Below are 12,528 nucleotides of genomic sequence, written 5' to 3' on the forward strand. Positions count from 1 at the left end.
TCTGCATCAACAGGGAGGTGGGTCCACAGTCTGAAAAGGTTTACATCACTACACAATCAGACTGGCCACAAACATCAGCATTTCTAATTCTAGTCTTTTTATAGACAGGAAATAAGTTTTGAAATCTATAGAAAGTTCTGTTGGTCCACTTGTACAGTCTGACCGAATTGTAGTGTTAATGCTTTACATTATGCCAAAATGACCTGCATTAATGGAAGCCATCATAGATTGTGACAAACATGATAACTTAACACAAATGTTTTCAGTTATGAATGTTGAAGCTAAAACATAATAGCCAAAAGTATTCTGTAATCGAACTACAACACAGTTGCATGCCTTTAACATCATGGGGTCATCACAAATATGCAAAAATTGTACCTTGAGGGGTACAATATCTTGTCATTTGGTAGCACCCTCAAAGGGACATCTTTGTGTCAGCTCTAATAGCCTCGTGGTGGGGGCGCTGACATACAGCAGCGACCCGAGTTTGAATCCCCCTCGTGGTCTTTTGCCAATATCGTTCCCCTTTCTCTCTCTCGTCTCTACTCAATTATTTCCTGTCTGCTTTTTACTGTCCTGTCTGAATAAAGGCTCAAAAAGCCCGTAGAAATAATATATATGACTTTGGACCACAAAAGCAGTCTTAAGTAGCACAGGTATATTTGTAGCAATAGCCAACCAAACACTGTGTGGGTCAAAATTATAGATTTTTATTTTATGCCAAAAATCATTTGGATATTAAGTAAAGATCATGTTCCATTAAGATTTTTAGGAATTGTCCTACCGCAAATATATCAAAACTTGTAATATTAGTAATTAGTAATATGCACTGCTAAGAACTTAATTGGGACATTTTTAAAGGTGATTTTCTTACTATTTCGATTTTATTTCACCCACAGATTCTCGATTTTCAAATAGTTGTATCTCAGCCAGATACTGCCCTATTCTAACAAACCTTACATCAATGGAAAACGTATTAATACAGCTTTCAGATTTCTAAACATTAACTCAAACGAAATTGATCCTTATGACTGGTTTTGTGGTCCATGGTCACATAAAAAAAGAGTCAACTTTGTACCTAAAACTAGAATTTGCATAATAGTCCCTTAGTAATATGTATGAATCTTTTAGTGCAGGGGTGACTGGGCCAGTGTCCTGCAGAATTGAGCTTCAACCTGGTTCTAGTAATCCTGAAAAACTTGATTAGCTGGATCAGCTGTGTTTACGTGGAGCTACACTTTATTGGAGGTTTGGACACCCCTGTTTTAGGCAAAGATAAGGTACGGAGATGTGTCTTTTTGGGTGCTGCCTCAGTGAAAAGCAGTCGTACCCCTAAAAGTACAATATTTGAATGTTTTTTTGTTGTTGTTGGTTTTTTTTTTTTTTTTTGTTCCTGAGATTGTACAGTCCACAAGACTGCAGATCCTCTTCAGTTTCTCCATTTGGGACAAGGCCCTATAAGTAGCAGCAAGAAATCTCCAAGGTGTAGGAAACAGTCCCTTGCTTGTTTTGGCTCTGGGATCTTGTTGGGCATTGTTGATGGGTGGGAGGGACGCTCTAATGGGAAACAATCCAGGGGCGCATTTAGGCAACCCCTCATAAAGTTGTGACCCTCCCACTGGTTTTACTGGGTTACCAGGGGGCTGGAGAGGGCCGTCCCAGCTGAATGACTGTAATCCAGGATAGGTCATAAAGCAGCAGAGGTTTGCTGCGTTGGTGAGCCGGAGGAGAATGAGTACAATGGGATGAAGCCTGATGAGCCCTCTCAGGGTGCAAGCCTGGTGGTGGTGGGCAGAAGGAGCAGCGACGCCTCATCAAGCTGCTGTGATTTCTCTTCTGAAGTGCCTGTGACAATGGCTAACCACAAAAGTGCTTAGCAGAGACTTAGAGGGAGACAATGCGAGACCACCAAGCAGTTTACTGGGATGAGGTGGCCCGGGACAGTCAAGAAGAGCCTCCTTTTCCGAGCCCACATGGCCTCATTTTAGATGAAAATCCTTTGGATGAGATCAATGTGTTTTCTCGTTCTCTGCCCTGCCTCGATCTGGACGCCAGCACATCTGTATTTTCTCCGCCATACCTCCCACCTTGCGGCCCAATGGCTAATGTGTAATTAATGAAACAACCGCCCCCATGTCGACTCGCACAATGGCGAGCGGGCGCTCCTCGGGACAAGTTTTGGTGAATGAAAAGGCCTGCCCCTCTCTCCTTACATGTAACCCTCCTTGGGCACAAAGCACCCTCCCTTGTACCCAGCTTAGCCGCAAAGCTTACATATTAATCTCTTCTCGCGGTTCCCTATCTTGACGAAACCCTCATGCAGGCCTTCATTTTCTGGTCATGTGCACCCATTAGAAGGGGGCGAACCAGACACAGAGTGACACACAAAGCAGAATGGAGGCTACCAGGCTGAAACTGAGCTTGAAAAGAGACAAACAATTGTCTGCGCTGAAAGGAACAGTTAAAGTGAGACAGCGAGAGGCTGTTACAGCAGTGGACTCGATGGTGAGCCAGTCTTGCAGTGTCAGGAGGCTCTGTGGCTGCTCGAGGGCTGGATGTATTCTGAAGCGCTGGACTTGTTGGCCATATGGCACATTTTAGCCTCTCGTGTGGAGCACTGTTATGGTCCTGATATATTCAAGTGAAATCGAAGAACAAACAAGTGTAACAATTTTAAACAAAAAATGTTATAGTTTCATTTGGTGGTTCAAAACAACTTTCCTTGAAACCTTTGAGCTGTCTGATAGTCTCCAAATTAAAGGGATCAAATGGAAATGCAAGTTTCTTGAACTGTCATTGGTCAGAGAAACTGATTGTCCCGTGTGAAACTCACGCCGCTGGTTAAGGCCGTGTTGCTGGTCGGGGTTCAGACAAACACACCAGTTTTGAGAGCGTCACAGTGTTGACACTTTTCATGGGGAATAAAAATACAAATATCTTATGCATGGTTGTCGCTATATTCTTAAACTACATATATTTAAATGTAGCACATCTTTAAGTACTGTTGGATTATCTTATTGTTCATGCTCTACAGCAATATACAAGCCTGTTTGATAAGGCATTAACTGAATAAACATATAGTGTTTTAGACCAAACCATGTTGCAAAGAGTTTTTTATTTGGTATTACTGGATCCTCTCCCAGTGTGGCCAATCTTTCAAAGATGTTTCTGAGACACTGAATGGCAGCTTTAAAAAGTAAACTACTTGTTGTAGAGGTAGTTATTCACACTTCTCAATTTAAAGAGAAACATTAAGCTATGTTTTTGCACTGAAATGTTAATGTTAATGTTAATTCCTCTGATTTTGCTTAATGAATGCAAAAGACCTCTTTGAGGAAAATAACCCTGAAAATATTAATTAGAAACCTCACATTCTTTGTGCTGCTTCTTACAAGCTCTTTAATTAGTGAGCTTTTATCGTTTGATCGCAATGATAATTAGATTTCTCAAATTTCAAGGTTTGTTTACTTGTAAGATAACAGAATATAGAATCAAGGGATTCAAAGATTCATTGATATCTTTCTTTCAGCAACCCTATGGCATCGTCACAAAAAAAAAGAACAAAACTTTTTTCCAGTTCTGAAAAAATAAAAACAAGTTGGATTTGATTTAATTTGTCTAAATTGGTTCTGATGAGTAAAAAGGATAGTTCTACTTCACCTGACTTATAAAAATGCAGCTAAATGGATAGTCCACCAAAAAATGAACATTACGTCATCATTTACCTATTGTTCCAAACCAAAACAGAACTACGTAATGGCGTATCATAGGTAGAATATGAAAAGTAAATACATTTTTTTTTGTTATATGTCATAATAAATATACACAGTACACACATATATTGTGTAAACAAAAAAGTTTTTTTAGATGCAATAATTTATATCTGCAGTCATTTCTTTCATAGGCTAACCAGGCTGTTAACGCAGAGCATTCTCTCGTGGACGAGCAGTAAATCGTGTCTGACAGCGGCCGATGTAATCCGGGCCCCTAGCACGTCACCTATTGTTTGAGAGCATTGGACCCTTGCAGGGGCTAGATGTCCCTTGCTCAAACCATGCAGTTCTGTCAGTGTGCCAGTTCTGCTGTTAGCATGGACGGCTTCTGTGATACCTCTTATTAAACTGCTGAATTCACTTCACATGACTACAGACATTTTTGCACTGATTTGATGGGAAAATTGTGCACAAAAATGTTTTTGGACACTTTCTGATTGATGTGATTATCTACACCTGAGGACATCTCTGTGACCTTGAGGTGAACTAACTTTATTCAGTCAAACCAAAAATTATTCAGACAGCAGATATCATTTTTGATATTTTTAGTAGTGGGTGCAGGACTCTATAGTTAATTTATGTAAGTGAGGATAGCAAATTAAAGTGAATTGTGACATATTATACACAACAGTCCTTCATACAGTGGACTACAAGTAAAACTGATACAAATTTGGGATCAAAAATTATTCTACGGTGCCCCACACATGACATGCAAGAAAAATAAATAAATTGTGGCCACGATTTACTAATTCGTTCCCTCACTGTACTAAAACGTGCACACGATTACTTTTGTGTTCCCTCGATTTACTAAATCTTGCGCACGATTTTGCAAATCGAGGGAACGAATTAGTACGTCGTGCACACAATTTATAAATACAGTGAACGAAATAGTAAATCAAGGGAACATGTCATAATCGGGGCTCCGTATTATTCAGACACTTTGAAATGAACATGTTTTTTCTTTCATTACTAATGCAACCTTTTTACACCACAGACTGAACAAAATTAAGCATTGCTTGGTAATTGGTTGAGCTAAATTGGTATTATCTAATTGTGTACTTTAATTTTTTGGTTGATTATAATCCATTTCGTTCCTTTCTTTCAAAGTAATTTTACATTATCAAGATGAATTTGTTCTGACGCAGTTTAACTCTGAGTTCGTCATATTGAAAAACCATTTTTCTAAACTATACCAAATAAACTGAATTTTTGTAATCAATAAAGAATAAAATAATTATGAACTTACTGATGGCTCAAATCTTATTGATGATCAATTGTTGATTACTATGATACAACTGTGATAATGTGAGAAATGTTGAAGGTGTCTGAATCAATGTTGACTGTACCTCTATATAAAATGACCTACTGTCAGTGCAAAAAAATGGCCCAGAAAAAGATCTTAGAAAACCTCTAGCCTCATTTGTTTGCAGATGCTACTTGGGAGGAAATGTCATTATCTAATGCAATGGAATTTATATTTTTTAAGTGTGCAGTTATATAGTTTTTGGAGCCACTGTAGAATTTGAAATACCTTGACATGTCCATGCATACCTCATGCAATGCACACTTGCCGTTGTTATTGTTTCTGCAACCCTCTGTGTATTTTGGAGGACCTGTTATAAAGAGCCTTAACAATGAGTCGAACACTCCAGCTCTGCCCACAGAGACCGTACCACCGCCCTCGGCTCCGTCCAGCGCCCGGGTCCTGGGATCGTCAGCAGAGCGCGGGACTGTTGGGCTGTGTTTGAAGGGGGTCTTGCTGTTTGGGTTTCCTTCTCAGAGCAGCAGTGAGTAAATGGGACCCCCCACCACTCTACATCCCCGTAACGGCCACATCATCCCTTTCTCTCCCCCCTCCGAACTCTTCCCTCTCCCCTCCGCTCACACACTGAGACATTTTTCCACATTGGCCGGATTAGGAACACTTTCACTTAGATGTATGTGGTCGCCTCCACAGACAATGAAACACTTGGAGACAGGATTAGTAGGATTAAAAAGGATTCACATATGTCCAGTTCAAGCAATTGGTATTCAAAGCTTTACACTTTCAAATGCCACCAAGAGAGAGTAAAGCAGTCCCGAGCTTTTCTTTGCATTGCAGCACCTTTATGAGAAACGATTCCCTTTCAGCTTCCTCTATGCTGCGCTGAATTCATGTTTTCACTCTTTTTATGTGGGGATTGTATTGCTGTGGAAAACAAGTGAGACTACCAGAGGGAAGACTCTTTTTTTCCTCTGCATACACAAAATTGGGAATTTCTACTTATTTCAGAATACTGTGGGACAGTTTTCATCTCAAATCATACTTGCTGTAATTTTTATCACATGTTCTGATGTTACCCTGATTTAAATTTCACTTTGTACAAAGAAATCTAGATCATTTCCATAATCACGAGACAGTATATCATGCAAAACGGCATCTTATTATGCAAACAAATTTGCAAACAATGTTTATTTTCTTGATTTATTTGTTTCAAATTAACAAACCCCTTTAAGAATTGTAGACTGTAACAATTTAACAAATCAAATCTCAGCATGGCTTCCACTCCACAGATGTAAATTCTGTGACAGAAGAGGTTGAAATAGCACCTGTACATCAGCAGCCAATAAAATAACAATTTAGATGTTGTAAAAAAAACCACATATTACATAGATAACCAATATATTAATTGTGTTTGCTATATTTGTGATAAATTCAAATCAAAAGATATTGGAATTAAACATTTCTCAACGTAAACATAAAGCAGTATAGGCATATTTTCATATAATAATTAAATATATATATATATATATATATTTTAATGATCATTATAATCCTTTTTTACTGCTGTTAAAATAGTTGGCAATTTTGTTAATGCATGAGCAATATTTGTACATATTGTCTGCTTTTTTATATTATAACAAATGTACAGCATCTTGCCACATAATTGACTCGAGGAACAGTTTAAATTGATACATACAGAATTCAGTTTTCATTAATGTCAGGAGATATAATCATTATTAACATTAAAATGTTTAGAATAGTAATTAATTTTAGTCATTCTTTACCTTGACTTTGTTTCTGTAACATATTGGAATATAAATAAACACTTTTAGCTATTTTATACCATGGAAAGAGGCTTAACATGTACTGAACTGTTTAAAACAAATTAACAAAACATATTACATTTGACAGCATCACATTTCATCCACAAGGTTAATCTAATTTTTGTATTATTATTATTTTCAAATAATAATAATAATGTTCAAACATTAAAAATATATGCATCAATCTTTGTTTTAGACTTGTTTTAGACTGAGATCAGTTTTATTAACTAGTAATTTAATTCTAAATCAGAAACTGTATCTGACAGATGCCACTTTCATTGTTCTTCATGCAATGAGAGATATATGCAGTGATAAGTCAAGATAAAAAATGAATAAAATGAGTTACTATTCTAAACATTAGGATATTAATAATTACTATATCACCTGACATGAATGAAAGCAGGATTCTGTATGTATCAATTAAAACTTACCTTTAGTCCTTGTTCTTTAAAGAAATTAAATCAAAGGTTTCAGTTTAATGGGGCTTATGATGTATTTTTGAAAGGCCTTAAAACAGCTTCTGCACAAGACTGAATTTGTGGTTTCCAAGATCAGATATTTCTATTTTTATCTAATGCTTACAATCTTTAGTTGTAATGCATACCGGTAAACTGGCGTATTGTAAGTGCAGATCTGTGACCAGAAATGAAGCGTTTCTTAAGCGTGGAGAAGTATTTGCAAACTTTCAGAGGCTCCTGGGCTGAAGTGTCTCCCCATGATGTCGTTACAATGAATATGAATAGATGCTCCTTTGGTCAATGGGACAGTCAAAGCACCCCGCTCGAGATAATGGGGGCGTCATCCTAACAAGACCGTTATGAATAGAGGGGCTCCTTTTGTTTGGCCCCTCTCGAGCAGCACTATAAATACAGAGCCCTGTGATGCGTCTTCACAGAGCAAGAGGTGCGAAATCAGACCAGGAGACACGGCACTGAGAGAGAGAGAGAGAGAGAGAGAGAGAGAGAGAGAGAGAGAGAGAGAGAGGGAGAGAGGGGGGCTCCAGTGGGATAAATCAGGTGATCAAGCAGGAGTGACTTGAGATAAAAACAAGACAAGAGCAAGAGACAACCTCCTACCTAAGCGCAGCCATAAAATGAATTCGGACTCCAGCTCCTCCAGCAGAGCCTCCTCTCCAGACATGGATGGGATGTACCACCACCACCACCTCCATCCTCAGGACGGACGCCTGAACTCGGTGTCCTCCACCCAGAGCGAGCTGCTCCAGAAGATGACGCGCGAGCACGCGGCCAAGTCGCCCTCCGGCAGCAAGTACAAGCTCAAGAAGCAGGTGACCGAGCAGGAGGTCCAGCAGCTGCGCTTGAAGATCAACGGCCGCGAGCGCAAGCGCATGCACGACCTGAACCTGGCGATGGACGGGCTCCGAGAGGTCATGCCGTACGCGCACGGGCCGTCGGTGCGCAAGCTCTCCAAGATCGCCACGCTTCTGCTGGCCAGAAACTACATCCTGATGCTGACGAGCTCGCTGGACGAGATGAAGCGGCTGGTGGGTGAGATCTACGGCGGCCACAACTCGGCATTTCACTGCGGGACGGCGAGCCACGGCGGCTCGAGCGCGGCCGCGCATCAGGTGCATCACCAGGTGCATCCTCTCCTCGGGAGCGCGCTGACCTCGTCGGCCTCCGCGACGTTTTCCAGCACGTTACCGGGACTTACCTCCATCAGGGCGCCGCACTCTTTGATGAAGAGCACCCCTGCCCCTCCGCTGCAGCTCGGGGGCTCGTTCCAGCACTGGACGGGCTTGCCGTGCCCCTGCACGATTTGTCAGGTGCCCCCGCCTCCCCACCTGTCCATCACCTCCACAGGACTGACGAGGCTTTCCACAGAGAACAAGGACGCGATGAAGTGAACAGCAACGGACTGGACTTTGCATGATCTGTTTGTCTGTCTGTTTGTTCGTTCGTTTGTTTTAGCCCTTACGAGTTCTAACTTCGTCCTTGTAACAAGGATCACTTCGATTGCTTTGTAAGGTAACTACTGAACCGTTATGGAGTACGTGCTGCATAACGCGCTGTAAATTGACTGTAAATGAGAGTGAATGGTTCTATTTGAGTTGGAGTCTGTGTTTGAAGCTGTCCTGGAACGCGAGCACTCACTCCCCTTACAGAAATTCGCTGTGGTAACCATAAAAAAGTTTCTGGTAACACTTTATTTTGATGGTCCCTTTTGAGCATTCTTTTGAAAATAAGTAACTTTGCACTTACTTGTCAGCTAACTCTCATTCGAGTGCAAGTCGACTGCCTGACTAATATCTGCTAACTCTTTATTGTGAGGCTGTCCCAAGCAGACAGACATTCTGTCGACTAGAGATAGGCCAGAGTAACTTTGCAAGTAGCCTACACTTCCACTTATTCTAACCCTAACCCTGTCTAATACTCTGAGAGTTAGAGAAATATTAATTGCAGTCAATAGAATGTGTTAAACGGGCCATCAACATGAAGTGAATCCGATTTTCTACAGTAAGAGCCTTCATTAAAGTGGGATCTCCTTTAGATGCTGACGTTATGACGCTTCATTCATTGTTGCGTATTTCTTCTGTAGTTAATTTCGCGGTGAATTAAGAGTTTTAAGATCATGTGATGTGCATGTATCTTTTGCAAAGGGAATGAAAAGACGAATCCCAAATGTTCCTTGTAACAAGGATTGTGAAATGGCATTTCGGAGGAAAACTGTACGACTTTGGATTTAGTTCGCACTAAAGTGGTATTATTATATCTCCTTCGATTATTTTATTCATCCATTGTCAGCCTGAGTAATAGCTGAACCTTCAGTCGTGTTATTTCTGTGTCGTATCTTTATTTGAAATTCTTCGGCATGGCATCTTGTACAAACAAAGCATGATCTGTTTTAATCGGATAACTTTTGTTATTCCAGAGAGATTGCCGTGGTCTTTATTTTTGTACATTCTTGTTGACAAATGAGATATTTATTATTGCCCAGTGTTCCTGGATGAAATTTCAATAAAACATTGCTGTAAAAAAACGAAATATCTCTGTGTTTTGTATATTTTGTAACATGCAGTGCATTTTAAAATCAATTGTGCCTTATGCAGTTATTACTGTGATTGAAAATAATTCTCAATCCGTTCTTACATATCAAAATGGTTATAGAAAATGATGTCACTTGTCAGTCTTGTTTCAAATATCTTGCACCATTAAGAAAATGTTCCAAAACAAAATCCATGAAGGCCAGACATAGTTTCCTTGGCCGGGCAAAATAAAAAAATCCTCTTTGGAGATGAATAAATTAATGTATAAAGAAATAAGAAAGAAACAATAAAAATAGAAAAAACTATTGTAATGTCCGTAAAAAAAAACGTTTAATTGGTGCATGCTATAAAACGATGCATTGTGAGCCGATAAAAGCGCATGTCAATATCTGAAAGTCAATAATAATAAAATAAAATAAACACGGTTTAACCCCTTAACTGTCACTCACGTTTTTGAAGATAGACTTGAATGTGCATGATACTAACCTAAATTTGTATAATTCATGACTGAAAATATTTTGTAACATGATATTGATGAACCATTTACATGGTAATGCAATGTCTGATTATAAAATGGGTTTTAAAGGATGAATTTAGAAATTTTAAGTTTTCAGTTGATATATAACTTCTGATGATTTCTAAAATGTGATAGAGAAAAAGGCAACGAAGAAGTCTTTTTTTAAACAGAGGTCAAAACTCCTGTTATAATTTAGATTTTTGAGGGTGCACTCTTGTCATAAATTGATCTATTAATTTTCCTACATAATTTTTAACAAACAACATTGGTAAAATATATATTTGGGAGTCTTAGACCTTTCCAACGATATATAGTTTGTCAAGATTAGATTAGATTTAAATTAAATTAAATTAAAAATTAAATTTATGCATTTAGCAGACGCTTTTATCCAAAGCGACTTACAGTGCATTCAGGCTATCAATTTATACCTATCATTATTCCTGTAGCTCAACTGTTAGAGCATTGCGCTATCAAGCGATTCCCCGGGAACACATGATAGGTATAGATTAGATTTGTTTGTAATATAGTGAAGTAAACCTAGGCGTCCTGTATTTGGGACGGGGTGACAGTTAAGGGGTTAATGATAGAAACAAAGAAAAAATGTTTTAGAGGGGGATTCTACACAACAACATGTCATTCTGGGATGGTGGGAGCTGAGAGACAGCTAAATGAAATGAATGACATCAGATTCATTAGGATAAACATCGATTCAACAAGACGAATAAAACATGAAATAGGCTGAACAATTTTCATCAATCAATCTATAAACATAATACAAGCATAACACCACCACCAACAACGATAATAATAATACTAATAATAAAAACGTTCTGTTTTTATGCTTTTATTCTAATACAATGCTGCGATGATTAGGTTCATTTTAAGCTGAAAACTGCTCAAGGAAATATTATCTTATTCATTATGATATCTTTAAAACGCTATCCCTAAAATAATAGAATATTTCCATAAGTGTCAGCGAGAAGTAAATGATCAAACTCAACAGAAAGACAGTCAGTCCCTTGAGTCCTTCCACAGATCAGGCTGATCACACAGACAGCAGCTCAATGTATGTTTGTAGAGATTACAAGTTAATTGTTCATAGGGGACTGAGAGAAGAACACATCAGAGAGCGCGCGCGGATTACAGGAAGATTAGATATTCAGGACTCTATTCTTGAGGGATGTAAATGAGGCGATGGATTAAAACGCCCTTTGTAACTATCTCGTTGAGTCCCTTTTTAGACAAGTAACAAGACGAGCCTGGGCCCTAGTTTTACACTTTGTTTCAGGGACTACAAACAGTGTGTGAACACTGGCCAGGACTCGAGGCAGCGAGCTCACTTCGGCACAAACGCCGCACTGGCAATAGACTTTTTCGTAATTGGATTCGTTCTACTGTGCAAAGCGTTATTTTATCCGCTGACTTTCAGAATCAGCGAATTCATATTTGTCGTAGGAACTGACTATCGATGGGTGACAATATTTATATAAGGATTATGAGCACAATTTACAGAGTGCACTTGCGTTAAATTTGCATCTCCAGGAGGAAACTAGTAATGCAAGGCAGAAGTTTAAAAGTGTTAAAGTTTGTTGTAGAGGGCTTTGGTTCTAAGTAAATTATATAAAAATTTCTCAGCGCGCCAATCTTACTTTATAGATGCTAACATGTATGCAAGACAAAGATCAATCACAGCCTGATTTACAAATACAATCAGGAAAGAAGATGCTGAATGACATCACTGTCGTTTCCATTTTGAAATGTGAATGTCGACGGCAATTTAATTTTCAGTATGCCTATATATATTTGAAAGCTTATTATCATTATTATTTAAAATGTTAAATGTATTAGTGTACATCATTTGGTGCTTCATCTGAAGTTGACCAATCAGCGTTACGCAATTGACAGTTTTCACGTGACGCCACACCCTTATAGAAACGCCCACCTGGAGGGCAAGACGAAGCTTCGCTCCACTGACCGCCTGTTATTTTTACGCGGTTTGCATTAAGTGTGATTTCGTAAAACGCTGATATTAAAAGACGACATTCATTAAACACCTTATTGATGATGTATATTTTATACAGACTCCTTTTAATGGTTTTCCATCATGGATCCATTAATCGGATTGCGTTCATGCACTGGCCTCA

At 39.0% G+C, this 12,528-nt stretch overlaps 1 protein-coding gene across 1 annotated transcript; it reads left to right on the top strand.

Annotated features, from left to right (window-relative positions):
* The first annotated feature begins 7,774 nt into the window (after positions 1-7,774).
* Positions 7,775-9,154, top strand: LOC132156637 (oligodendrocyte transcription factor 3-like). The gene has a single exon (XM_059565575.1). The coding sequence runs from the start codon at positions 7,954-7,956 to the stop codon at positions 8,725-8,727; it is 774 nt and encodes a 257-aa protein (XP_059421558.1). The 5' UTR covers positions 7,775-7,953; the 3' UTR covers positions 8,728-9,154.
* The last annotated feature ends 3,374 nt before the right edge of the window (positions 9,155-12,528 follow it).

The sequence above is a fragment of the Carassius carassius genome, chromosome 14 (genome assembly GCF_963082965.1).
Source record: "Carassius carassius chromosome 14, fCarCar2.1, whole genome shotgun sequence".
NCBI lineage: Eukaryota > Metazoa > Chordata > Actinopteri > Cypriniformes > Cyprinidae > Carassius > Carassius carassius.